The following is a 26510-nucleotide window of genomic DNA, read 5'->3' as shown; positions in this document are numbered from 1 at the left end:
CAGACAAGTCATCACAATTATCGCACAAGATTAAAATGTCCTGTCCCTACCGGAGACGTGTATTGCTGTACCTATATCATCTCAACATTTTATCTTGCAAGATTCAAGTGTCCTGCCCCTGTCGCGGATGTGATTTCTCACAAGGTTCAAATGTCTTGTGCCTGTTGCAGGTGTTCAGTGCTGCAGTTAGATCATCATCGCATTGATTTCTCGATTGCTTAACGTTTCCTGTCCCTATTGCAGATGTTCAGGGATAAAGTTAGATCATCATCACATTGATTTTCCGGCTGTTCTTAAAACAACCAAAACAACATATGACAAGAACCCTAAACATAAAAACAATCAAACATACGAAGTAACAAGTCGCGTAAGGCGAAATTACTACATTTAGTCAAGCTGTGGAACTCACAGAATGAAACTGAACGCACTGCATTTTTTCACAATGACCGTAGTCCGCCGCTTGTGCAAAACGGAGTGAAACTGACGAGACTGTTCAGCGCGGTAGTGGTTTCGCTGTGCTGCATAGCACGCTTTTCTGTACCTCTCTTCGTTTTAACTTTCTGAGCGTGTTTTTAATCCAAACATATCATATCTATATGTTTTTGGAATCAGGAACCGACAAGGAATAAGATGAAATTGTTTTTAAATCGATTTCGGAAATTTAATTTTGATCATAATTTTTATATTTTTAATTTTCAGAGCTTGTTTTTAATCCAAATATAACATATTTATATGTTTTTGGAATCAGGAAATAATGTAGAATAAGATGAACGTAAATTTGGATCGTTTTATATAAAAAAATTATTACAATTTTCAGATTTTTAATGACCAAAGTCATTAATTAATTTTTAAGCCACCAAGCTGAAATGCAATACCGAAGTCCGGCCTTTGTCGAAGATTGCTTTAAAAAAAATTCAATCAATTTGATTGAAAAATGAGGGTGTGACAGTGCCGCCTCAACTTTTACAAAAAGCCGGATATGACGTCATCAAAAGAATTTATCAAAAAATGAAAAAAATGTCCTTGGATATCATTCCCAGGAACTCACATGTCAAATTTCATAAAGATCAGTTCAGTAGTTTGGTCTGAATCGCTCTACACACACACACGCACAGACATACAGACACACAAACACACATACACCACGACCCTCGTCTCGATTCCCCCTCTATGTTAAAACATTTAGTCAAAACTTGACTAAATGTAAAAACACCCAAATACTCCAGAGAGGCACGTCCGCCCACATCAATACTACACACACACACACACACACACACACACACACACACACACACACACACACACACACAGTGACACACACACACACACACACACACACAATACACCTCTCATAGATCATCATCTCCTTGATTTATCGGGTGTCCTCCCTCTGCTACAGGTGTGGGGGCCCGGTAATTCAGTTGGTAGAGCACTGGACTTGTGATCGGAAGGTCGCAGGTTCGAATTCGGGCCGGGACGGACACGGGTCAACTTTATGTGAAGATCCAGAGACGGAAGCCATATCCCACCCGGAAGGTCGCAGGTTCGAATTCGGGCCGGGACGGACACGGGTCAACTTTATGTGAAGATCCAGAGACGGAACCCAAATATCCCACCCCCACCGTGTCACCACAATGGCACGTAAAAGACCTAGGTCATTCTGCCATAAGTGCAGATGGCTGATACCACATAAACACGCATACACTTGTGTATCTCATCAAAAGCCGTGAGGGCGTAAAAACTCAAAATGATCATATAACCCATGTCATGTCCTTCAGAGGCGTAATATTTTGCCTGTAGGACATAAAGCATTCTCTCTTTCCCTGTTGCTGCAGGTGTCATGTGTTGCGGCCCCTGTCCCGTGCAGGCCATCAAGGAAGGCGAGATCAACCTGCCTTTTGACGCGCCGTTCATCTTTGCCGAGGTGAACGCTGACAAGATCTACTGGAGGGCGAGTGAAGACGGTACCTACGGGCAGGTTGGCAAAATTGAGACGAACTGGTGAGTGCAATACGATTAAAAACTACGCTCTAATCGTACAGGCAGTAAAATATCCTCCACGAATCTGTTTGTCTTTTTGATGTAGCTTATTTGGTTCATATTTGACGTCCTCATGCTTGGCTGGCGGGCACCAAATCTCGAATGGTTGGTTGTTGCTTTGCCCTGTCCCTTCAACCTATTGGGCTATTCGGAACCGATTCGCCAAATCTCAAACTCGTAGAATACAGACTACAGAATACAGAATCTTTACTTGCCCAAGGTTGGGAATTTGTGATGACATTGACATTGATGAACCGCGAGGCGATTGTAGTAAACATGTTGCTGTCCGAGGTTTATTTTAGAATTTTTTTGGGTTGTCAAGTGCACACGCCCATTCCTATAAAAAATCCTCTCTAGAAACCATTCCCGGGTGTGGATGCTTTACCTGGGAAGGCGTGAGTAAGAATGGTTTACTCAGATAAAGTGTGCACGCCCACAGTGGTCCTGGAGACGGAAGGTAATGTTTCGATGTCCAAATGAGAACAGATCATGTGTACGTTGAGGAAGTGAAAGTGAATGTCTCAATTGATGAGAAAGTTCGCATTTGGACCAGACAAAGATAAAGTCAGAGTGCATCCGGTAATAGTAGCTCATCCACGAAAGCATGAATATAGAATATAGTTACCTTTTCCACTTCTAAAGAAAACGAAAGCCCTTCAAAGAACACACACACACACACACACACACACACACACACACACACACACACACACACACACACACACACACACACATAAACACAATTTTGGAATACAAAATAACACACACACACACACACACACACACACACACACACACACACACACACACACACACACACACACACATTTAGGTATAGACACTAAAATTGACAACTGGGTTAACATGTAATGCTTAAGCTGAGAATTGTTATATAAACATTAGACTAAAATGAAAGCCCTTCAAAGAACACACACACAGCCACAATTTTGGAATACAAAATAACACACACGTTTAGGTATAGACACTAGAAATGACAACTGGACCAACATGTATGCTCAAGCTGAGAATTGTCATAATATATTATACATTTATGTGTGTATGTTTTTCAGTGTGGGGAAATTCATCAGCACCATGTCTGTGGGCGGGGGCCGAGAGGATGTCACCAATCACTACAAGCATCCTGAGGGTAAATGATTCCCTTTGCAGTAATGACGAAATACAATTCAATTCAATTCAATTCAATTGAATTCAATTCAATAAAACTTTATTGTCTGAATGCAACCAACAGACATTTTTCTTTTGGCTCGTGATAACATCACATAAAAACACACTCTCAGAACATTATAGACATAAAAGTACACATCATGCAAAAAATCGATGTATGTCGTCTGTGCTGTATTCAAACTTTTCTAAGCTAGCCATACAGACTGAACTGTCTCGTTTCCTTCATAAAAAATATATTGGAATAATCTGATGGTGATACATATTAAGGTTAATCAGCTCATTTAATACGGTATTGGAATGTTATATATTACAATATTGTTTGACACCACACTGAGTTAGGGTTAGTTGCAATAGGTGCGCCTGTTAGTACAATAACCTATGTGTTTTATGTGCTTCTTTTGATTGTTCTTGTCATTCTTATTTAGATGTATATTTTATCATCGTTGACAGGCAGGTTAGACGGGTGGAAGGAAAACGTTCCATTTTAATGTTTTCCTTTTAATGAACAATATAAAGTGTTGTTATTATCATTGTTGTTCTTATTATTGTCCTCCAATGTATCGCACCTTCTTCGTTTCTGCCAGGTTCTAACGAGGAGCGCACGGCACTGATGAGAGCCCACAAGGCCGGTGCAAGCAGCCCTAAACATGACGTCTATAAGACTGGACCCGAGGTAAGGGACATGGACTCTTCATCATAAGGTGGAGAATGGGTTGTACAGCATTTTGTTGTCCTTTTTTTTACCTCTCGCTCGCGTCTTTTTTTTCCCAATCATTTATGTATTTTTGTATCTGTTGCATGTCAGGCATCTCCTTCCCCTCGGCTTTTCCCTCCTCCTCTTCCTTCTTCTCCGAAAACAACCCGATGGGAGGTTGTTCGGAGGTTCTTCTAAACGTGCTGTTTCTTTCCTTTCAACTCGTATATCCCCAACTTCCCCGTGTATTAGCTTTCCGGTTATGTATTTATTCAAGTTACTCATTCAGCCAGTTCTTTATTTAGTTATTTTGGCATTATATAACATTCTAAAGAATATTTTAAATAAATATAACGCAAATAAGCCTACAAAAGCGTTCCACTCCAACCACATTCCGCGTACACAAAGGCAACAACCCCCAACAAAATCCTTACTTCCATCCCCATTTTGAAATACCGCAACAGACTTCCAGATCTATTACCCGATCATAATTATGTGTACTCTGTTTGCATGTCTGTCCAGTGTTTTGTCCCCCCACAGGGCCGGACTACCGGGGGGGTTATGGGGGTTGCGCAACCCCCCCCCCCCCCTATCCTAAACATGTACCTCACTTATTTAAAACATTTTTTATTATTGTTTATGTTATGACGTTTCATGCAAGGAGTGACCATTTTCCTATCTCAGAATATGACCTACCCATCAGCTTCAGGGGGCGAAGCCCCCTGACCCCCACACCGCCTGGGGGAACATCCCCCTGGACCACCACTGGCAACACCCCACCCCACCCTCCTCTTCGCCTAGTCCGGCCCTGCCCCAAAAACATTTTGACTCTACCTGTCCCACATGCTTTCGTCCTTTCCTTTCCACCTTGAACGCTGTGACTTTCTTCATCCTTCACATGCTTTCGTCTTTTCCTTTCCACCTTGAACGCTGTGACTTTCTTCATCCTTCACTTGCTTTCGTCCTCTCCTTTCCACCTTGAACGCTGTGCCTTTATTCATTCTTCATTCTTCACTTGCTTTCGTCCTCTCCTTTCCACCTTGAACGCTGTGCCTTTCTTCGTCCTTCATTCTTCACTTGCTTTCGTCCTCTCCTTTCCACCTTGAACGCTGTGCCTTTATTCATTCTTCATTCTTCACTTGCTTTCGTCCTCTCCTTTCCACCTTGAACGCTGTGCCTTTCTTCATTCTTCACTTGCTTTCGTTCTTTCCTTTCCACCTTGAACGCTGTGCCTTTCTTCATCCTTCACTTGCTTTCGTCCTTTCCTTTCCACCTTGAACGCTGTGCCTTTCTTCATCCTTCATTCTTCACTTGCTTTCGTCCTCTCCTTTCCACCTTGAACGCTGTGCCTTTCTTCTTTCTTCATTCTTCACTTGCTTTCGTCCTCTCCTTTCCACCTTGAACGCTGTGCCTTTCTTCATCATTCACTTGCTTTCGTCCTCTCCTTTCCATCTTGAACGCTGTGCCTTTCTTCATCATTCACTTGCTTTCGTCCGTTCCTTTCCACCTTGAACGCTGTGCCTTTCTTCATTCTTCATCCTTCACTTGCTTTCGTCCTCTCCTTTCCACCTTGAACGCTGTGCCTTTCTTCTTTCTTCATACTTCACTTGCTTTCGTCCGTTCCTTTCCACCTTGAACGCTGTGCCTTTCTTCATTCTTCATCCTTCACTTGCTTTCGTCCTCTCCTTTCCACCTTGAACGCTGTGCCTTTCTTCATCCTTCACTTGCTTTCGTCCGTTCCTTTCCACCTTGAACGCTGTGCCTTTCTTCATTCTTCACTTGCTTTCGTTCTTTCCTTTCCACCTTGAACGCTGTGCCTTTCTTCTTTCTTCATTCTTCACTTGCTTTCGTCCTCTCCTTTCCACCTTGAACGCTGTGCCTTTCTTCATCATTCACTTGCTTTCGTCCTCTCCTTTCCACCTTGAACGCTGTGCCTTTCTTCATCCTTCACTTGCTTTCGTCCGTTCCTTTCCACCTTGAACGCTGTGCCTTTCTTCATCCTTCACTTGCTTTCGTCCTTTCCTTTCCACCTTGAACGCTGTGCCTTTCTTCATTCTTCACTTGCTTTCGTTCTTTCCTTTCCACCTTGAACGCTGTGCCTTTATTCATCCTTCATTCTTCACTTGCTTTCGTCCTCTCCTTTCCACCTTGAACGCTGTGCCTTTCTTCATTCTTCATCCTTCACTTGCTTTCGTCCTCTCCTTTCCACCTTGAACGCTGTGCCTTTCTTCATCCTTCACTTGCTTTCGTCCGTTCCTTTCCACCTTGAACGCTGTGCCTTTCTTCATCATTCACTTGCTTTCGTCCTCTCCTTTCCACCTTGAACGCTGTGCCTTTCTTCATTCTTCATTCTTCACTTGCTTTCGTCCTCTCCTTTCCACCTTGAACGCTGTGCCTTTCTTCATTCTTCATCCTTCACTTGCTTTCGTCCTTTCCTTTCCACCTTGAACGCTGTGCCTTTCTTCATCCTTCATTCTTCACTTGCTTTCGTCCTCTCCTTTCCACCTTGAACGCTGTGCCTTTAATTCTTCTTTCTTCATTCTTCACTTGCTTTGGTCCTCTCCTTTCCACCTTGAACGCTGTGCCTTTCTTCTTTCTTCATTCTTCACTTGCTTTCGTCCTCTCCTTTCCACCTTGAACGCTGTGCGTTTCTTCGTCCTTCATTCTTCACTTGCTTTCGTCCTCTCCTTTCCACCTTGAACGCTGTGCCTTTCTTCATTCTTCATTCTTCACTTGCTTTCGTCCTCTCCTTTCCACCTTGAACGCTGTGCCTTTCTTCATTCTTCACTTGCTTTCGTCCTCTCCTTTCCACCTTGAACGCTGTGCCTTTCTTCATTCTTCATTCTTCACTTGCTTTCGTCCTCTCCTTTCCACCTTGAACGCTGTGCCTTTCTTCATTCTTCATTCTTCACTTGCTTTCGTCCTCTCCTTTCCACCTTGAACGCTGTGCCTTTCTTCATCCTTCACTTGCTTTCGTCCTTTCCTTTCCACCTTGAACGCTGTGCCTTTCTTCATTCTTCATTCTTCACTTGCTTTCGTCCTCTCCTTTCCACCTTGAACGCTGTGCCTTTCTTCATCCTTCATTCTTCACTTGCTTTCGTCCTTTCCTTTCCACCTTGAACGCTGTGCCTTTCTTCATCATTCATTTGCTTTCGTCCTCTCCTTTCCACCTTGAACGCTGTGCCTTTCCTCATTCTTCACTTGCTTTCGTCCTTTCCTTTCCACCTTGAACGCTGTGCCTTTCTTCATTCTTCACTTGCTTTCGTCCTCTCCTTTCCACCTTGAACGCTGTGCCTTTCTTCATTCTTCATTCTTCACTTGCTTTCGTCCTCTCCTTTCCACCTTGATCCATTGAACGCTGTGCCTTTATTCATTCTTCATCCAATTGTTTGCCTACCCCAGGGACGGAGTGGCCTCTCCACACTGGTATCACTCTCTCCTTGTCTTTTCCTCAGGACGTGAAGTTTGAGCTGGACTTTGACGCGGAGAACACCTACGTGGGCAGTGACTTTGTGGTCAAGGTTCGCTGCTCTAACACCGGCAAGGAACAACGACACGTGGACGGCGTCCTGTATGCCAGCACCATGTACTACACTGGGATCGTGGCTGAAAACGTCGGCAAGGCTTCATTGAAAGTATCACTCCACCCTGGGGAAAGTGAGCCAAATACTCGAGTAATGTGTGCGGAGGGACATCATAATTACAGTGTTGCATGATGTTCTGAGCTCCGACTCATTGCAGAATCAATGCATATGTGTATGTGTGCAGTGGATATAAATGGAGGGGGCATCATAATTATACTGCTGACGGAGTAAACCTATAACATGGTGTGTGTAGCTACCACACACAACATAATGCATACATGGGCTTGTAGGTTTTGGTAACTCGTTTGTTAAGCGCTTCGAGCTGTGGAGAAGCGCTATATATACATGTTCTATTATTATTATTATTATATGGGATTTACCAGCCTTAGACAACCCTGCATGGCTCTGCACGTCATTAAGCGACCACTGACTACTCGAGTTAGCCACGCTTACGATATACCAGGGAAAGTAATGAGCTAAAAAATAGTCAACATTCATGTCCTCATTGTCTACCATGACTGACGTTACCTCGCCAACCTCAGCTTAATGATACAGCATTGATGAGCGAGGACGTGCTTACGTGTGTGAAGGTGGGTGTGTACGAACGTGCGAACGTGCATGCGAGTACATGTATTACATATTTACTGACATTTTCAGGTATTTTGTTAATGTCCTGGTTTTGAGAATTTACTGTAACATATACAAATAGCTATAGAGATGACTGACTCACATCACTTTTCCTAGCGGGTTTCTGTAAGCCGCATTACTTCAAGAATTAAAGCAGAACGCTGCAGAGATTAAGATAATCTAATCTGGGTTTTTTCTCCCCTCACAGCCAAGCAAGTGGACATCAATGTTGACCCGAAGGTGTACATCGACAAGCTGAAGGACGGCTGTATGTTAGGCGTGTCCTCCATGGTCAGGGTCAGTGAGACTAACCAGGTCTTCACCCAAAAGGACAGCATGCGTCTCCGTAAACCTCACCTCGTCATCAAGGTTGGTGGAGAGTTGTATTGTGTGTGTTTTTTGTTTGTTTGTTTTTTTACGTTTGGGAAGACATTTTAGTGTGCCCTTTTAATCAATAAAACAATAACATTATATAACACACTTGGTACCTGTATCTTTAACTGTACATCGATCTGTGTCACACACAGTTTAACATTTACTTTTGGCGTGAAATCTTACACTACATAAAGGTTGGTAGAGAGTTGTTGGGGTCAAGCAACAAAGAGAGAAGTAATCGCTCTGAATAGAGAAAACATAAGGTAACTTTCTCCTGGCATCTGAGAGAAAAATACCATTTGAAGCGAAGACGCGATTGTGATTGGATTTCGTAATTAGCGCTCTGCCTAATTTGGCAATGACTGCATGAGTCATATTTTTGGTTCAAACCAGATTTATTCTATTGAAAGAGATCACGATATGGTAATATAAAATAAGACTCGCTTGTTTCTACGCTGGCTTGTTGGCCAATTGCGAAAATGATATTGAATATTAGCAAGAGAATAAGCGCGTATGAAGATATTCAGAAGAGGTCTTGTGCTTCAGGGGCGGATCCAAGGGGGGGGGGGGTGATTCAGGGGTTTCCGGAACACCCCCCACCCCAGCCTAAAGAAAACATTATGGCTCAGGTTGCACCAGATTGGTCAATTTTCCATGTTTTGATCCAAATTTGTTTTCTTAAATTAACTTTTTGGAAGGTGTATTAGGGGTAGTTTCTTGGCTCAGGATTGCACCAGATTGCTCCATTTTCCTTGTTTTAGGCCCTTAACGAGAGCAGACCGCGGACCCCCCTAAAAGGTTCGGACGCTTCGCGCCCACAAATAAAAGCTCTGCTTCGTCGATCTGTCCCTAAAAGAAATTTGGAACCCCCCCTTAAAAATCATGTGATCCGCCCCTGCGCTTGAAAGCACCAGTCGTGCGTAACGTCAAACGTCATGATTCCAAATTTGTTTAAACGGGTGCCACGGGGCCTCCGTCATGTCCACAGTCTTGCCGAGATTTGATGAAATAGTACATGTATCCAAAGACATGTTGGCTTCGAAATTCGGAACCTCAGTAGGCAAAAACATAATTACTACTGTAGTGTAGTCATTACGTGCCAAGGGGAACTAACCACTCCACATATAGACAACAACGTGGAAGCAATCCTCTTGCACCTCAGATATATTGAGCATTAAGTGAACAGCGGCTCTCCTCCCTTGGTAAGTAACCACTCTAAATAAGACAACAAAAGAGGTAATAACAAAATAAGAAGCATTGAATGAACTATGGTTGGTTATTGGTATTTTTTAATCGTCCTTGCAACCGCTATGGCTATCCGGGACCAATACAAGTTTGTTTCCTTTCTCAGTTTAAATGACAGAAGCTATGCTAAAAACTAGTTTCGTTTCGGTCTATTCATCACAGTAAAAATGTGTAAGGTTCTAAAAAGCTCATGTTTTTTCACATTTGTTTCTCCCACCTTGTTAAACATCCTGATCTCTTTTAAAAAGCGAAAACTTTTTTTCAGGAAGGAGGTGGGGGGGGGGGGGGGGTCACGGAATTGAATGATCTTGTCGTTGTCGTTCTGGTATCATTGGCTATGATTCCTGTTTGCTTCAGGCCCTTAACGAGAGCAAGGTTGGCGAAGAGCTGGAGCTGCACGTGTCGTTCACCAACCCCATGCCCACCACGCTGACCGACTGTGTCCTGGGGGTGGAGGCAACGGGCATCATGCGTGGAGAGCAGTTCCCACAGTGGTAAGGGGAAACTCTGTGTGTGTGTGTGTGTGTGTGTGTGTGTGTGTGTGTGTGTTTGTATGGGTGTGGGTGTGTTTGTATGGGTGTGTGTTTGTATGTGTGTGTGTGTGTGTGTGTGTGTGTGTGTGTGTGTATGCTTGCGTGCGTGTGGGGGTGCGTGCGTGCCTGCGTGTGTGCGTGCCTGCGTGCGTGCGTGCCTACGTGTGTGTGTGTGTGTGTGTGTGTGTGTGTGTGTGTGTGTGTGTGTGTGTGTGTGTGTGTGTGTGTGTGTGTGTGTGCGTGTGTGTGTGTGTCAATTTCAGTCACCTTTTCTGTGTTCTGTCGGTCTTCCGCGTGGTTACATTCGTCTCCTATTGATATGTATCTCCGTTTGATTGCAAGGATGGCCACTGATCTCAAAATAGATCCGTTAGGATGACCAAGCAAGGGAAAGGGATCTGTGTCCTTAAAACTGAAAATCCCGGTAGGCGGGGGGGGGGGGGGGGGGGGCACATTTCCACTCTTACAGCTTATGCAGAAACAACGTTCGCACCTTTTCTTAGATAGTACATCATTGGTTCATGTCGCCACGCTTAATTAAATTCGCACCCTTGAAATAGGTAGACGCGAACACTAAGCCCCACACCTGGTAGTTTCCAGCTACCTTGCAACGACCACAAAAACAACACGGCCTTCATTCACAAAGTTCCAAGGCACTAATAAGTTATGTGAATTATTTGATTGTGATAGCCAAAATGTGTGTTGGTATCTATAGATATAGAGGCTCCCCTCTGGATATTGTATGCATTTTTGAGAGGGAATTGTTATATAGAAAAGTTGTTTAAAATACATTTAGATATAGTAATGTTAATGTTATAGTAAAAACATTACTTAAAAAAAAATTTTTTAAAAAGATCACTGAAGAAGGATGCTCCCCGCCAACAACAACAACAAAAAACAAAAAACAAAAAAGGCAAAAAAGAAAGGGTTGAAGCAGCCTGCATGCAACTGAGATTTAAAAAAAAAATAAAAATAAAAAAATAAAAAATAAAAACACGGCCTTCATGATATTCAATGGGACCGTTTCTTTATCTATACCGCTGAAATTAATCCTTGCCTTCTGGCCTGTTTCGCCAGGGACGTACGTCCCAACGGGACCTTCACAACCACCTTCAAAGTGAAGCCAAGAAAGCAAGGCAAGAGACAGATCGTCTTCATCTTCAGCTCCACACAGCTGGGGGACGTCAACGGTACCCATGACGTCATCATCAGGCCGAGTTACTAGGTCATGACGTCGCCGTTAGGTCATTATCTCCGCGATGTCAACCTACGGTTCAGAACTCGTCTGAAGCAACGTACCGCATCTTTCTCGTTGTCTTATATCTTCAAGGAGCACAACCGCATTGTTTTTAGCACAATTTATTACGATTTTTAAATAGCACCATCAAAATATGTACTTGCACCTCATCACCAGGATCGACCTATGTCGGCAGAACAGCCACCTTTGAAAGACATACGATATCTTTTTTTTTCTTCTTCTTTTTTTTTTTAAACAAGAAGTCTCTTTTTTGTCTTCTCTCTCGAAGTGAAATCTCTGACGTCAAAAGCCAAACAATGTTTGGAAGGATGTCATTTCTTCTGCATGTCTCCCGAGGAAGTGACAACAATTTCTGTGTCATTCTTGATGAATTCTCCGAATCTGCAAGCAAACAAATGCCCCAGGATCTCGATTTTATACCAATTTTGTGTCTGTACATCGAGGCTGGGTGACGCCATGACGTTACTCGTCAATCAGCGCGCTGGCTTCTAGCAGGAACAAAGGATAGAAATTTATTTCGCCAAATTAAAAACCCTCTTGCATGAAAAATCGCACAAAGATTGTAATACTACAAAAATTCACAATCAACCGAACGCATAAATTATACTCAACAATGGAAACCCCGCGGCGTAGACGCAGAAAAAAACCCAATTAATGTCAGAGCTGATTCAAAGCGTTGTCTGTTGTTAATTGTAGAGGACGGAAGTGATTTTGCATTATGGGTATTCAATTTAGCCACAACATTTTTGGATCGCGTACGAAACGAAACTTTCTTGAGACGCAACAAAAAATGCCAAACCATTTCTCCACATACATTTTATTTCTTTTCCTACAGGCTACTTCTGTAGCAAGTAGTAGCATACTGCATGTATTATGTAAAGCGTTGCTGGTTGGTCCTGATTATTCTGCCAAAGCGGCATGTAATGCACTGTTATCACGTTGCACTGTATTGAGGTTAAGACTGCACTTTTTAACTTCAAAATCGTAATAACAATTAACTTTAGCTTTTATGACAAGCCCTTATTAACAAAATGCATTTGAAGACGAAAGAACTATGGCAAACTGAACGGTTCATTGGGCAGAATGACATTTATTACAGTAGTTTTCTGATTAGGCCAAAATAAAAAAATAGTCTGTTTACGGTAACATAGGCCAAAAAAATAGGGTCGGTAGATCGGGATTTTTTTTTTCCCCCAAAAACCATATTTTTAAGTTATTTTGCCCAAAAAGAAAGACTTTTTTTTTCCCCAAATGGCAAAAAAAAAGTCTAGGGTCGCGCGAAAAAATAGGGTCGGTCGGGATACCGTAAACAGACTATTTTTTTTTTGGGGGGGGGGCCTTACCTGATTCAGTTTTGTTTCCTCACCCTTGAACACTGCACTCTTGCATTTTACTTTTTTCCTCAGCTTTGTTGCTTTTCTTATTTTCTGTGTAGGCATGTTTAAGCCTGCGGACACGAAAATGACAATCATCTCGATAAAAGGCTTCTTGTAGGCCTTGTCTTCATCTAAGCGTGAGGGTGTTTTTTAATCCTTTTGTTAAACAATTATAACCTTTGTTTTTGAAGGCGGCACTTTCTGTGATTATGTTCACAATATTTTAGCACGTCCACATCAAAACTGGTTTGTTTATTTGGTTTTGAATTTTTTTTTTTAATTGCTTGGTTTGATTTTTTGAACATTATTATTGCCTGCTTTAATTAGTTTTAGTTTTTTACTTTGCTATTCAGACTGACTTTACAAATTTGTGTACGTTTTTGAACTGTGATTTCTTGGAACAAATATTCGTGATAAAAAATTGTTTGTACTTTGTCAACGCAGACTCTGCTTCGACTTTTTCAATAAACTTTCACTTTTTTCTGATAATCTTTCTTCTTTCCTTAATTCACATTAGTTGTTGTTTACTAGCATCAAAAACCACCCCCATAATTATATGAGTGTGAATATGTGTGTGTGTGTGTGTGTGTGTGTGTGTGTGTGTGTGTGTGTGTGTGTGTGTGTGTGTGTGTGTGTGTGTGTGTGAGAGAGAAAGATTTTGCATGCGCGCGTTGGCGTGTGTAAGTGTGTGTGTGTGTGTGTGTGTGTGTGTGTGTGTGTGTGTGTGTGAGTGTGTGTGTGTATGTGTGTGTGTAGGGGGAGGGGGTAATGCGGTCATAAAGCAATTGTGTCACCTTGCGTTCATATAAGGTGATGTATCACAAATAAACCTGTGTGCATACACTATTACACACATCTACATGCAAAAGAAGTACACCCAAGTACGCAGACAGATGCTCTCTCTCTCTCTCTCTCTCTCTCTCTCTCTCTCTCTCTCTCTCTCTCTCTCTCTCTCTCTCTCTCTCTCTCTCTCTCTCTCACAAACACTCTTTCATATCGCACCACAGCGCGTAAGACAAAAGAGATGAAGCCACATGAAGAGTTTTACATTTATTCAATCAGGATTTTAATATGTACATCTTTACATAATTATTATGTATATTGAACGTGGTGCGAATCCGGGTACCTCATATTATTGATGTTATGGAAACAAATGTACATTTCAGTAATTCTGAACACACACACACACACACACACACACACACACACACATTCCCCTACTCCAAGCCTCTTCCTCCCCCCTCCTCCAATTGCCACCCCCCTTCCATCATCCTCCTCTTCCCAAATAACAGATTATTTTATGTGCTGTGCGCTGCCGACCTACATTTGATTTATGGATCAACTCATGACAACGACAATTAGCCTACGATTGCTTACAACAGCACATTAATTAGCACAATACATTTAAGTGTTCATAAGATCAAGAGGCAAAACAAAGACTTACAGATACCTGGCATTTCAAATATCTAAAAGACTAACCTCTATTCTGCCCTTTTCTCACGAAAGCGAACACTGATGTTCACAATTCAGGCATGAGATATATTGAGAACCGTGACCGTTCCATGTCATTCCCACATTTCACGAAAGTCCGAAAGTTGTTCAAAAGCACAAAAATGTAATAAATATAATGCACAATATAACAATATTCTTCTACTGTTTGCTAGCCTTGAAACAAAGCAATGAAATAACATACAACAACGCTGCACAGTCGAGGTGAGAAAGCCTTTTGGTTCCAGATGAGGTAAAGGCCAGTGAAGTGATTCCTGAGCTGCCTTGGAAAAGGTCCAATGCAAATTATGATGTTTTGGTATTGGAGTTGCCTCATGAAGAAGGGCTGAAACAAAATCGAGAAAGAGAATTTGAATACATATGCTGTACAGAAATGTTAAAGGGGGACGGAGGGGGGGGGTGCAGAGACCAATCACCATGGTAATAAGAGTAGGTGATTAATTCTGCGAACGAGGGATGCGGTATATGAGAGTGAGAAAGACAGGGTGAGGGAGAGAGATCGATCAGAACCAAGAAAATTGTAATGAAAAGTCACAGACAGACGGGGGGAAAAAAGGGTGGAGGGGGCTGGACACGTAAAGAGGAACGATGGAGACGGATTGATTAATTGCTTGATAGCTTGACTAATAGATTTACCTATCTGTACATCCTATCAAGATCGCCGGAAGGTACGTAAGTCCAAGAGAGAATTCATCAGAGTAAGACAGGGGTGGGCAGGTTACGTTTTATGCAAGTATGAGTATGAATAGTAAACACACAAAAAATGGTTTTAAAAGCTCATTAATAGAACCCGTACTCACCAATTCTCGGTACGGATTCCACAGGGAGCACAAACGTTCTGCGGGAAGTCACAGCGGCCGGTAAGAGCGTTGAAGTAGAAGCCGCCCTGCTCCACCGAGCACTGGCCGTAGCTCACAAAGTGTCCAGCCCTGCAGGTGTAGTAGAACTGACAGCCCTTGAGGGGCGAGGGGTAGCGGCCGTCAGCCTTGTCCCTGCAGGAGGGAGCCAGGCCACAGGGGGGCGGGGTGTCGTTGGGCAGCTGGCACAGGCCCTTCTCCTGGTGGAACACTCTGCCGGGCGGGCAGGCGCGCTGTCGGACCAGCAGGTTGTTCTTGCAGCGGTACGACGCCTGGCAGTTGGAGGCCAGGTCCGCGAACTGACCGTCGGGCGTGTCCAGGCAAGGGTTGGGCCGCTGTCCGCACGGGGCCGGCACGTGGGTCAGGGAGAACTGGCAGCGCTGGGTGCGAGGGTCGAAGGTGCCGAGGTCACACTTGTGGTAGGTTTTGAGCAGGGACTGCTGGCACTCGTAGTAGAGCGCGCAGCGGCCGTAAGGGTCGGCGTACAGCCCGTCCTCCATGTGGCCACACAGCGACAGCGACACGCCCAGGCTGCTACGACCGCTGGTTGAGTTGTTACCACACGGGGGAGGGATACCTGCAGTAGTCATAAACAGTCACAATTACTTTTTCAGATATTGCAAAGTTTATTCGAGTTCCTGTGATCGCTACAATGAAGGCATCTATAATCGTAAGAGCAGAGGCTCTGTCGGGTGTTCTGACCCTTACAACAGTATCCGTAAAAGCAGAACACAACGAGATAATTAAAAAAAATCAACTCACCAATGGCGTTCTTCTTGCGACAGACCTGTCTCTCAGGGTGGAAGACAGTACCGGTGGGGCACTCGAAGCGACCCTGGATGACGTTGTCGGCACACTCGTAGAAGACGCCACAGCGACCCGTCTCATCCGGGTACCTGCCGTCATGGCGGCCCTGGCAAGAAGGCTGCATGCCGCCGTGCGCCTTGGGGATGTCCATCCAGCTCTCGCAGCGCAGCGTGTCCGGGGAGAAGATGGGTTTGTCCTGAGGACACTCCAGCTGCTGGAGGGCGCGCTGGTCTTTGCACAGCAAGTAGCGCGGCGTCCACTCGCGACCGGGGTGTGGCTGCAGACCGTCGCTCAGCCCCACGCAGCTCCCGTGACGAAGGCTGCACGACTGGCAGTGGGCCGTCTGGCAGTGAAGCTGGCGGTACTCACCTGTACATGGGTACATTAAAACAACCTGTTCAAGCCGCGGTCCTTCTTTAGTCTATTCCCCAATCCTATCCTCTAAAACTCTGGACAATGGTTATCAATAGTCAGTTAGTCATCCGCGATCCTTTGTAGCACGGATAGCCAAAGAAGGCCAACTCGACCCAAGGAGACGCTATAAACTCTACAGTACTCAATCAGCAGCAGACCTAGACATACCCATGGATGGGTGATGTCACGACTGAAACCACAATTCTGGCAAACTAAAGATCGTTTCGAAAGGTAGGGTGTCGGAAGAAAGCATAGGTCTGACTGAACCGAACCGAGGTAGAATATAGTTTACCCAATACAGTAATACCCCATGGTATTGCATCCCCACCCCCCCCCCCCCCCCCCAACAACAACAACAACAAAACATTTCTGACAGCGTTTTTCGTAATGTATAGGCATGTATGATTGTAGCCTAATACTGCAATCGTAACCCCCTAAGCACCCATTGCCGTCCATATACCTCTCGATATTTCCCCCAAAAGCATATGTCTTTGTTTACCTTCCTCCATCTCCATTATACCTTGCAAATTTAATGGATGCGTTTCATCTTCCGCAGATGTGAGCTGTCGAAAAAACATGTTCACTGTGCAGGTGCTTCAATCTGCTTAAGTGAAAGGTTAATCCAAAAATAGGCATAATATAGGCTAGAAGCGCTTTTGTCGTCTTCGGGCCTTTTGCTGTTTTTCATGTCTCTGGCCTTTGTACCTCCTCTCAGTCATAATGTTGTTTTATCAGGGTGCTTTGGAACCAGCGACTATTCTCGATTGCTACAGGCCCCCCTCAATAAGCCAAACGCTTCAGCTTACTCACTGACATTCCCTTGAAATGAATTAAGCCACGGTGAATTGTCATGAAATCTTCTGCAAACCAAATGAGGGATAGGTATCGTATCACTGACAAACTAAGATATAGAACCGAAGGGACATTGACTTCGCTCTCAACAGACCTACACCACGTGTATCCACTGGGAGATACAATAGAAACAGTAGAACTAAGTAACACGACCGCCACTAAGCTGCGTTTCTACGCTTCTAGAATTTCACGGCATCTTACGTATATTATGAATCCCGAATAAACCACAGTTCAAAATAAACCCAAACACCGAAACTCACATGGGTCAAGGAAGAGGCCGCGCTTGCCACAGTCGACGTCGGCGTAGTGCACACAGGTGTGTGTGGCGAGAGAGAAGAGCTGGGGGTAGGGGCACTCCTCTGTCAGTCCGTCCCACCCATCCCTGTCCGACATCGCCCTCCCCTCGTTCGTGACGGAGGCGGAGCAGTTGTAGAACCAGTGGCAGCGGCCGGGGTGGGGCAGGTAGGTCTGCTCCCCGCTGAACACACACGGGTGGTTGGGCAGCACGCCTGTTTGTCAGTGACAACGAAAATAATGGATGGTTAGTTATCAGCTAGTTAACAAGACCATTGAAGATAAGGTAAGGTAAGGTAAGTTTAGGTAAGGTACGGTAAGGTAAGCTTTTTTTTGTGCATGTGTGTGTTCAAATTTTCCAAGCCCTGAGCCCTGACAATAGCTGTAACCTGAGCGCGTGGATTCCTTGCATCTTGCAAATGGAATCTTCCAATAAGACGCACCAGCTAATGTAGTCTTTGGGGATACGTATCAAGACAATCATTCCTATGTTAATTATATTGGTCCAAAAGCTGGCCAGAATGCTGCATCATCACATAATTTACAAAGCTTGTCTGAGGCCAGGATCTGATCAAGGGACAACAGTGGTCTGATTTGTGTAGTATCCGGATCACAACCACGGGGATAGAAATCATCTTTGATCATTCAGGCAAGCAAGTCTGATAGCTAATCTCCAGATATCAGAACTAACAAAAACTGAAGAGAAATGAAATTGGTGCATTGAACATAAACCCTAAATCACTGGATATATCAAGTCAAGTCAAGTCAAGTCAAGTATTTTATTGTTTTGGGCCCAGAGGGCTTTGAAACAAAGATATAACTTTAACAAAAAAAGGTAACAAATCAGACAGTTAATATATGTATACAAATTGAGCGGACAAATACAACAATAGGGGAGACCGGGGATAGTCGGCCCCCTTTTGCACTTAAACCAATGTGGAGACTAATTTAAAAGAGATAGAGAAACGATTTATGGTTTAAAATGAGCGTTAATATCTTGCTCAAATTTGTGATAAAAAAAAGTGGCCAAACTATTGTAATATTGTTTACAGTTTGGCTGCAAGCAGACCTAGTGACACAGGGTCCAACTTGCCCCGTGTCGGGGTAAGTTGGCCCTACGTATGGGGCAAGTTGGACCCTCACTTTCAGAATGTCAGAAATGATTCACGAGAGCACTCAGTTCAACGGGATTTATTAGACCGAAACAGAAATAAAAACAACATTATGTTTTGCATCGCAAAACTGAACAAAATGAATCAAAGGACAAAAAATTCTTTTCGTGTTGAGGACATCAGTACATGTCCAATAGTACGAGAACAGGTGACTCCTTTGAAGGTCTCACGTGATGCTTGAAATGTTCCAAGAACTTCGGGAAGTTCTCTTCCGTCATCCAACCAGACTTGTGTGCACTTCCCTTAGGTCCAGTAGGGGCTCCTGTGGGGAAATGGTCAGAGAACTTGACCCTTGGAAACACAAAAAATGGTGGAACTGAACGACCATCTGCAGATATTGCAGCACACAGGGTGACTAGTTGTCCCCTCTCTGATGACACCAATGATCCAACTTGTTTGGCACCAGTAGGTCCCACGACTTTGCGAGGCTTTTGGACTGTCACCACCCCCGTTTCGTCAACGTTCCAAATGTCCTTCGCCTCAAACTTGTACCTGTCGATTACAGTGCCCAACTTCTGAAAGAAGTCATCAATGTTTGCTCTAGCACGACCAATACTGGTAGCTTCAGGTGTTCTGATAGAAATACAGTCTTTATGTCTCTTCATGAAGCCTGAAAACCAGTCAGCCCCAGCACGTTCTTTCTCACTCCATGACTGGGGCATAGGGATGTCAAATTGCTTTGCACACTGATATGCCAAGACACGGACCTCGATTGGGCACAATCCAAAATATATGTCACAAGCATCCTTCAGGTACTTGACCAGTGCCAACTCCTGTTCGTCAGTGAAGACCTGTCGGTGTCGGGTATACCCTAAAGGAAGACCTGCAACATTTGTCTCTCGCTGTGGGGCAGACAGGTTCTTAAATTTCAGAAGCTGGCGTCGGAGTGTTGTCTTTGGCACGTCGATAAGAGCAGCAATTTTCTTCACCCCATCTTCTGTGGTGTGGTAGTGATCTATCGCCCTGCGAATTACATCTGGCATGCATCCTCTGCTGGTCTTTCTTTCATATGTTCTCACCATAGTGGAACCTACACAAATGCAAAAAATAAATCACCAAAGTGTCCCAGTGATTTGGCACGCACACAGGCTTTCTCTCTCTCTCTTTCACACACACACACACACACACACACACACACACACACACACACACACACACACACACACACACACACACACACATCAATCTCCGGGTTATTTAAAAGAACAAATAAACACAAAAACAGTGTATTATCACGAAAAAAGAATATACACTATATGGGGCATGTTGGCCCTACCCCCCGGGGCAAGTCGGCCCCTGGATCCAACGTGCCCCATCACATGAGGACCAACTTACCCCAACACAGGAAATTTTATTTGGAGGGGTAGCAATAAACACTGACACTGGGCAGAGCAAAAGTATCACTTTCCAGTGAAACCGTTGATATACATGTTTTGTTCATATATGTTTTTGTCTGACTGATGGGATTCATTAGCGCTGAAATCTGATCCAAACAAATCTTTAACAAATTTACTCCAAATGATCAAAATCAGTTTTTTATCACTTACCTCCAATATCTGCATCAGATTGGCGCCATATTTTCTGTGCAGGACGGCGGGCAGTCGCGTGACGTAGTCACATGACCAAAATGTTTAAATACACCAAAGGAATCAAATAAAAGCCAATAGTCCAACTTACCCCGGGGGCCGACTATCCCCGGTCTCCCCTACTATACAACCAAAATAAATTGGCAATATACTTTTCCATACATACAACAACAAAACATAGGTTCAACAAAATCAGGTAAGAAATCAGACAGATAATATGTATACATTAAGCGGACAACGATAATATACAGCCGAAATAACTTGGCAATACCATTATGCCATGCATCTTTTCTAAAAACACAAAACAAAACAAAAGCTTGTATGACATACATATATATACATACCAATAAAGAAACTAGATGTAACGCTAACATACTAAAATCATAACATGGGCTACAAATCTTGCTAGATTCATTAGTTTTATCTTAGATTTACAATTCATTAACTGTTCATATTTTAAACAATTTGGGTGAGATCGGTAATAAGGACTAATTAATTTTCTTCTTTCAGACACTATACTTTCATCGGTACAAATGAACAAATAGTGAAACTCATCACCTAATTCATTTTTATCGCACATATCACACAATCTTTCATTTCTAGGAGCATTAAAAATCTGTGCTGATGTATTGGCAACTTATGATTGCTTGTTCTAAATTTTGCTAATTTAACTTGGAATTTCCTAGGCAACCAAAGCAAATACCTTTCCAGACAAAAGTCCTTTTTATATATTCTGTAATTAAAACACAATCTGTTGGCATTCACGTCAGTATTTCATTCCTGCAGGAATTGGTCTCTTAGCCTTTGTTTTATCATCCTGTCTAAAACGATGAGACGAACAGAGAGACAGACAGACAGACAGGCAGAGAGGCAGACAGACAGGCAGACAAAAAGAGTGTGTTTAAAAAAAGTGTGTTAAAAAGCGGGTTGTACGTACGCAGTAGTGTTTCCCGTTGTCGCTGGTCAGGGTGCAGTGGGTCCAGGAGGGCGTCCATGCGGTCCGAAGCGGCCGTCCAGTTGCGGGCAGCGGGTGTCACGGAGAAGGCTGTGGGCTGTGGTGGCTGCCGCAGAGAGTGTGGGGGAGGGGGCTGGGAGAGGTGGGGGCAGTCGTCCCACAGGGAGTGGATAGGCACGCAGTTTCGGGCACCCACGGACCACACGCTATGGTCCGGGCACTGGGGCATGCGGATGGGCCGGCCGCCAACGCAGATGAAGTAGTGGAAGCAGCTCTGCGGGTCACGCATCCAATGGATACCGGGCTCCGTTGGGCAGGGCTGGGGGAGGTGAGGGTGGCGGGGGTGGGACATGATGAAGTTTAGCTGCACCACGCCGAAGACGCTGAGGACGATGAAGGAGAGGAGGCAGCGCTCGCGGGGGCCGGTGATCATGGTGCGCAGCTTGAGGGAGGAGAGGGAGGAGAAGGAGGCGGTTGAGGGGTCGGCACCACTCTTGGTGGGCAGCACCTTGGACTCAATGGTGGAGAAGAGACGGCCTGCAGTGCTCACTGCAAGGCCCTGGCTGGACACTGTAGACTGGTGTTTCCTATCTGAACACAAACTGGTCATTAAGAACAGGCATGCGGACGCGAGGCGATCGTGTGTTTGAAGATACTGGATAGACGGCCAAAATTTACGTTTAACGGATCGTGATTTTGCAGTGTTGTCAGAAGAACACTTCATTATCTCAACGAGGAGAAACTCAGGTGTGGTGTATACAGCATTACAATAATGTTGGTGGTGTTTTGGAAAGGAGTGTGTCGACTAATTCACTGTAAGCGATGACTTTAAATCGATTCGGACTCCCTGCGCGCATCTAGGAGCTTGATTTTGTTCTGGTCTGTCTAATTTAGAATACAGTTGGACAAGTTATGCATTGACCCTTCAGATGCTTTGGTAAGAATGACAAGGTGCGAGGGGGGCAAGGAAAACTGACGTGGAGATCGACGCCTTCCACATTTGCACACATTTTACCTTTTAAACGCTGTAAATGGCGACAGGTTGTTTTTTGGGGTCTGTGCCGAGTCTGTTTAATTTCATTAGAGAAATAAAGCTGAAACTTTTGCACTCAGAGTTCTGATACACGTTTTTAAAGGTATTGTAACATAACCAAAGCTACTAACGAACAGGTCTTTCAAGACGGGGAAATGCTAGTAGGGAAAATCTTACTAGTTCCATATAATTATATCATGGGTTTTACTGCAACACGTTCTCGGTGGAACCCCTGTCCAGCATTATCAAACTCGAAAGAAAGAGATGGTCTTACGTCCCTTTGAACATACAAGGCATCCCTGATAAAGTTATAGGGCCCATAAGACTAAAATACACAAGGGGTTAGGCAAAGAGTGAGAACAGAATGATTTGTATTCAAAAGAAGGTCAATTCTACTTAGTGTATGATTCAAAAATCTAATTATTCACATAATATTAGTAGTATTGCGACATGATAAAAATGTCTGTCTAATTTGGTCTCAACTCGTTCAGTATTGTATTCATACGAGGGAGGTTCTGAAAATGCTCTCTCGGACTCCAAGCTCCTGACAGAGCCTCATAAATTGTTCAATGACGTATGCATACTATAATCTTTCATCAGTGGTTACACAAAATGTCATGTTCCTCGAAGTTTCTTCCGCAAAATAAACAGCTCTTAAAGAAGACTACCCGTCGATGTTTACTTTCCTGTCACAGAGATCACAAAGAGGGAGCTTTGGGCCATGCATGGTGCATCAGTTTTTAATGAGCAGAAGAGCTAGGATACGAATCGAATGCTACGTAAAAGTGCTCTCAAAATGTCACTATATAGAGAGTGTAAGACTGTTTGTGTGTGGGGGGGGGGGGTGAGGGGGGGTGAGGGGGGGTGAGGGGGGGGGTGAGAAGGTTGTCACAGGCGATGTTACTTGGGTCTTTATAGAATCTGAACCCCGACCAGACGATTCCAGCCCGGGTGCTGCTGTCCGAAAGTTAGCGAGGGCCCACTGGGATACGGGCAAAAACATTATACTTGCGCTAACGTGTTTTACCTTTATTTCTACAGAATGTTGACGTGTATCGGAGTTCATGGAGAATTCTGCGAAAAATCGCGTTATCAAATTAATAGTCAGCTGTACGTTGATATAAGAGAAGAAGGACTTTCAAACAGGCCACGTATACAGACAGAAAGAAACAAAATAGAAACAAAGAACCAGCAGACAAAAAACAAGTTCTTTCTTTCTTTCTTTCTTTATTTGGTGTTTAACGTCGTTTTCAACCATTCAAGGTTATATCGCGACGGGGGAAAAAAAAAAGTTACATGGTTGTAAAAAGGTTGTCAACAACAGCAACAACAGAAAAGAAAGAGAGAAACGATAATTTAGTCGATAAGAAAGAGAGAGAGAGAGAGAGAGAGATTGTATATCGAGGGAGGCAGACAAAATAATAAATAAATAAACCAGGCTTTTTTTTTTAAGACATGCAGGAAAGGAAGAGCAAAACTACTCACCAGTTGCAGACGTGAAAAAGATTTCAGAGCAGAAATACAGTGCAAGATGTATTCAAGAAAGGCTGAAGGTCAAAACTCGATTTCACAGTTATTCACAACACAGTTTTCTCAACTTTCGCCAAGCGAAAATGACAAAAGGCGAAAAATGGTTTGTTTAGGAAGTTCCACGACGCGAAATTGTTGCAGTCAAGTAGTGGGATGAGGGTTTCTGGTTATTCTTTGGTCCTGGTCAAGTCCTCTTGTCGATTCCTTTTTGACTTCGTTTCTTCGGTAGCTTGCTGTCGAAGTTGATTTGTATTTTCGTTTGAAGTTTATCGATTATTGTTCTCCTTTTATCCTTGCAATTCAGGTTAAACACCCCTCTGGGTTCTTGTATGGCTTCACTTCTGGTGGCTGTTTGGTCTCTCTTTCTCACTCTTCTTCTTGCTCTGAGGTTGTTGCTGTCTGGACAGCAGAGGTGACTTTGTACCGAACAGCCCTGGCCTTGGTCTTTTATAGTGATGGTCAGCTTCTGGACATTGTTGTCTCTTTGCTCGCACTGACATTATCTCCTTCAGGGCCCACCTCTCCCACCTCTCCCACCCCCTCTCTCTCTTGCCGTTTGGCGACGAAACAATAGAGCGTGGTGACTGTTTGGACACGTGAATTGATACAGTGGCAGCAGCAGTCAGAGTTGTTGTCTTGTGTAGTTTTGTGTGAATGTGGGCTATTTTTGTCCTCTGCCACGGTGTGTGTGTGGGTGTGTGTGTGTGCGTGTGTGTGTATGTCTGTCTGCATGTCTGTCTGTCTGTAGTGTGAATGTTGGCTATTTTTGTCCTCTGCGCGCGCGCGCGTGTGTGTGTGTGTGCGTGTGTGTTTTGTGTGTGCGTGTGTGTTTTGTGTGTGTGTGTCAGTGTCTGTCTGTCTGTCTCTGTGGCGATAGTGGAACTTGTAGTAGCACTAGCAGTAGTAGTAATAGTAGACGTCGAAGTGGTGATAATAATAGCAATTGTAACTGGAAATGGTGGTGGTGGTGGTGTTGCTTCTAACGATTGAAAGGGGTCGTTTATTTGTATGTTCTGTATCGTGCTTTTCTTTACGTACATACACTTATTCGATTTTTTCCGTTTTAGGACAGGCATGGTTGTTATTGCTGCTGGTGATGTTAGTACGGTGGTGGTGGTGGTGGTGGTGGCATTGGTAGTGGTGATGATGATGATGATGATGATGATGATGATGATGATGATGATGATGATGATGATGATGATGATGATGATGATGATGATGATAGTGGTGGTGGTGGTGGTGATTAATAAGGTAAGAATAGTGAAAGTATTGGTCTCGAACACCGCCTTGTGCGGCGTTTAACAGGTATAAACAGTAGCGTGCGGTGAACGCAATCAGTGCGCCACGTGGCAGCAATTTTTATCTGTTGTCTTCCACAGTGTGTTAGTCAATGATGGCTATTTCTGCCCTTGACAACAGAGTTGGCAACCAATGTCACTGTCACGCTTTTCAATGTAAATTTGTTGACTGTTGTGTCAATGTTGGTCCCAGTCGTTTCTTCTTGTACTCTCTTTCTGCTTTTCACAATAAAAAGATATAAGAAAGGTGTGTTGTTGGAACGTTTCATTATTGACAAAACAAAACGTTACGTTCATTATTTTGTTCAATATTTAATTATTTTGTCAATAATTAAACGTTCCAACAACATACCTTTCTTGTTTTTTTATTCTGAATTTTGGAAAGTTGGCTGTATATTTGGTTTTGGATTTTTGCCTTTCACAATGTTTTGCTTTTTTAGTTTTTTGTTGTTTCGTTTTGTTTTATCTTTGCTTTCTCTGGCTCTATCTCTGTCTTTGTCTGTCCATGCCTGCCTTTGTCTCTGCCGTTCTTGCCACGTGACCTAATTCAGAAGAACACCAGTGTCAATGTTGTCTTGTCTTCACAGTTGTGTGTTACCATGTTGTGTCTCAGTCGTGCTGTGTTGTGTCGGGGCTATTCTTGACCTTCTGACAACATCGTTACTGACCAGTCCAATCTTTACGCGCTTCAATGCTAATTTGTCGGATAACATGTCAATGTCCTCCTCGCAGACTTCTCTTGCCTTGTCGGCTGTCTCTCTGCCTTTTGTTTTTTACGCCGTGGTTTTTTTTCCCCTCCATTTATTGCATTTGTTTTTCATTACTATGTTTTCACCCACAGTCATCTTGTTGTTTAGATTTCGTATGTTTTCGGTGTTTTTTGTTTTTTTGCTTGGGTGCGAGGGAGGGGATGGAAGAGAGTCACTGTTTGTTTGTTTGTTTGTTTGTTTGTTTGTTTGCTTAACGCCCAGCCGACCACGAAGGGCCATATCAGGGCGGTGCTGCTTTGACATATAACGTGCGCCACACACAAGACACTGAGAAGTCGCAGCACAGGCTTCATGTCTCACCCAGTCACATTATTCTGACACCGGACCAACCAGTCCTAGCACTAACCCCATAATGCCAGACGCCAGGCGGAGCAGCCACTAGATTGCCAATTTTAAAGTCTTAGGTATGACCCGGCCGGGGTTCGAATTAACCCACGACCTCCCGATCACGGGGCGGACGCCTTACCACAAGGCCAACCGTGCCGGTTGAGAGTCACTGTGAGTGGGTGGGCTCAT

General features: G+C 43.9%; 1 protein-coding gene across 1 annotated transcript in view; it reads left to right on the top strand.

The window, feature by feature from the left end:
- Positions 1-13406, top strand: part of LOC138973868 (protein-glutamine gamma-glutamyltransferase K-like) — a 25200-nt gene extending 11794 nt beyond the window's left edge. Inside the window, exons 11-17 of the mRNA XM_070346568.1 lie at positions 1836-2001; positions 3111-3187; positions 3810-3898; positions 7375-7576; positions 8339-8499; positions 10108-10244; positions 11361-13406. Coding sequence (XP_070202669.1) covers positions 1836-2001; positions 3111-3187; positions 3810-3898; positions 7375-7576; positions 8339-8499; positions 10108-10244; positions 11361-11508 — 980 coding nt within the window. The 3' untranslated portion in view covers positions 11509-13406. The remainder of the gene's footprint in view (positions 1-1835; positions 2002-3110; positions 3188-3809; positions 3899-7374; positions 7577-8338; positions 8500-10107; positions 10245-11360) is intronic.
- Positions 13407-26510: the final 13104 nt, after the last annotated feature.

This window comes from Littorina saxatilis, linkage group LG1 (assembly GCF_037325665.1).
Source record: "Littorina saxatilis isolate snail1 linkage group LG1, US_GU_Lsax_2.0, whole genome shotgun sequence".
NCBI classification, from domain to species: Eukaryota; Metazoa; Mollusca; class Gastropoda; order Littorinimorpha; family Littorinidae; genus Littorina; species Littorina saxatilis.
This window is presented reverse-complemented; position numbering and strand designations above follow the sequence as displayed.